The sequence below is a fragment of the Gallus gallus genome, chromosome 33 (genome assembly GCF_016699485.2).
Source record: "Gallus gallus isolate bGalGal1 chromosome 33, bGalGal1.mat.broiler.GRCg7b, whole genome shotgun sequence".
In the NCBI taxonomy this organism is placed as follows: Eukaryota; Metazoa; Chordata; class Aves; order Galliformes; family Phasianidae; genus Gallus; species Gallus gallus.
In genome coordinates, this window is record NC_052564.1 from 1674935 (window position 1) to 1676788 (window position 1854).

The 1854-nt window shown below is 49.0% G+C and overlaps 1 protein-coding gene across 1 annotated transcript; it reads left to right on the forward strand.

The window, feature by feature from the left end:
• Nucleotides 1–723: 723 nt before the first annotated feature.
• LOC121107972 (olfactory receptor 14A16-like) lies at nt 724–1611 on the forward strand (the record flags this gene model as incomplete). The annotated part of the gene is made up of 1 exon (XM_040654617.1): nt 724–1611. A coding segment is annotated over one exon (888 nt), but the record flags the coding sequence as incomplete, so codon positions are not given.
• Between the last annotated feature and the right edge of the window lie 243 nt (nt 1612–1854).

The following is a 1854-nucleotide window of genomic DNA, read 5'->3' on the forward strand; positions in this document are numbered from 1 at the left end:
CATGTTGTATGGTGATGAGGCATTGCTGCAGTACGTTGAGATATGCTGACTACTTAGTGATGGGTAGTAGATTCCTCTGCTCTCATCAGGGTCTGACTTCTTTTCACAGTGTTATGGGGTGCAATCATTCTCCATCTTCCAACTTGTCAAGCTCAGAGCAATTAGGAACATGCCCAGCCATCTCCACTTAGTCCGCACCAAGCAGCTGTGAATCCCTTTGCCTCTCGGCTCTCATAGGCATTCATACTGAGAGCACCAGAAGCACTCAGAATTTCTCAATTCAGCAAACACTCCATGGACACACCGAGTGAGAGGAGGGAGTACAGAAAAAAATTCACTCAAATATATTTTTATGACCCACATATCTCTGGCTTTGAGCTCACAGATGCTTACAAGCACCTCTCTATTAGAAGTTACTTCATCTGGCACATTTTGTAAAGAAAAGCTGCCCTCACACAAACACCACATTTCCCTGTATCTATGGGGACAAGACTGCTTCCTTGAGAGAAAAAGTGCAGAAGCCCTCCAGGCAAACTCAGCATCATGAAATGTAGCTCACAACATTGTGATTGCATGAACATTTTCCACACAGAATTCTCTGACTTGAACCTTTGTACTCCTTGGACAGGTCCTGGTGCCCAGAAGTCCCAGATGCCCAACAGCAGCTCCATCAGCGAGTTCCTCCTCCTGGCGTTGGCAGACACGCGGCAGCTGCAGCTCCTGCACTTCTGGCTCTTGCTGGGCATCTACCTGGCTGCCCTCCTGGGCAACGGCCTCATCAGCACAGCCGTAGCCTGCGACCACCGCCTGCACACCCCCATGTACTTCTTCCTCCTCAACCTCGCCCTCCTCGACCTGGGCTGCATCTCCACCACTCTCCCCAAAGCCATAGCCAATGCCCTCTGGCACACCAGGGCCATCTCCTATGCAGGATGTGCTGCACAGGTCTTCTTTTTACTATTCTTCTTTGGAGCAGAGTATTCCCTTCTCACCATCATGTCCTATGACCGCTACGTTGCCATCTGCAAGCCCCTGCACTATGGGACCCTGCTGGGCAGCAGAGCTTGTGCCACCATGGCAGCAGCTGCCTGGAGCACTGGGGTCCTTAATTCCGTTCTGCACACTGCCAACACATTTTCCCTGCCTCTGTGCCAAGGCAATGCTGTGGATCAGTTCTTCTGTGAAATCCCCCAGATCCTCAAGCTCTCCTGCTCACAGTCCTACCTCAGGGAAGTTGGGCTTATTGTCTTTAGTGTCCTTGTCTTATTTGGATGTTTTGCTTTCATTCTTTTCTCCTATGTGCAGATCTTCAGGGCTGTGCTGAGGATGCCCTCTGAGCAGGGACGGCACAAAGCCTTCTCCATGTGCCTCCCTCACCTGGCCGTGCTCTCCCTGTTTCTCAGCACTGCCTTCTTTGCCGGTTTGAGGCCCCTCTCTCTTTCCTCCCAAGTCCTGGATCTGACGATGGCAGTTCTGTACTCAGTCGTGCCTCCAACCCTGAACCCCCTCATCTACAGCATGAGGAACCAGGAGATCAAGGATGCAGTGAAGAAGATGATAGCATGGACTCATTTTAGCAGGGGTAAACTTCTCATCTATCTTTACAAATAATTCACAGTCTTCTCCATCATGGGCCTATTTTATGCTCCTTTCTGTTTGTACTATTTATTTATTTTCATTAATAAATACATTTTTATTTGCTGTTCACAGTTATGTTTATGTGTGTAATTATCATTAGTGGTTATCATGTTCCTCTACATGTGTTTGGATTCCTTCCACTTCTACTGAGGCATCACCCTGCTCTCTTTGTCCTGAAGCCCATATGAACTCTGGGTCAGTGCTGACTCTCCCACA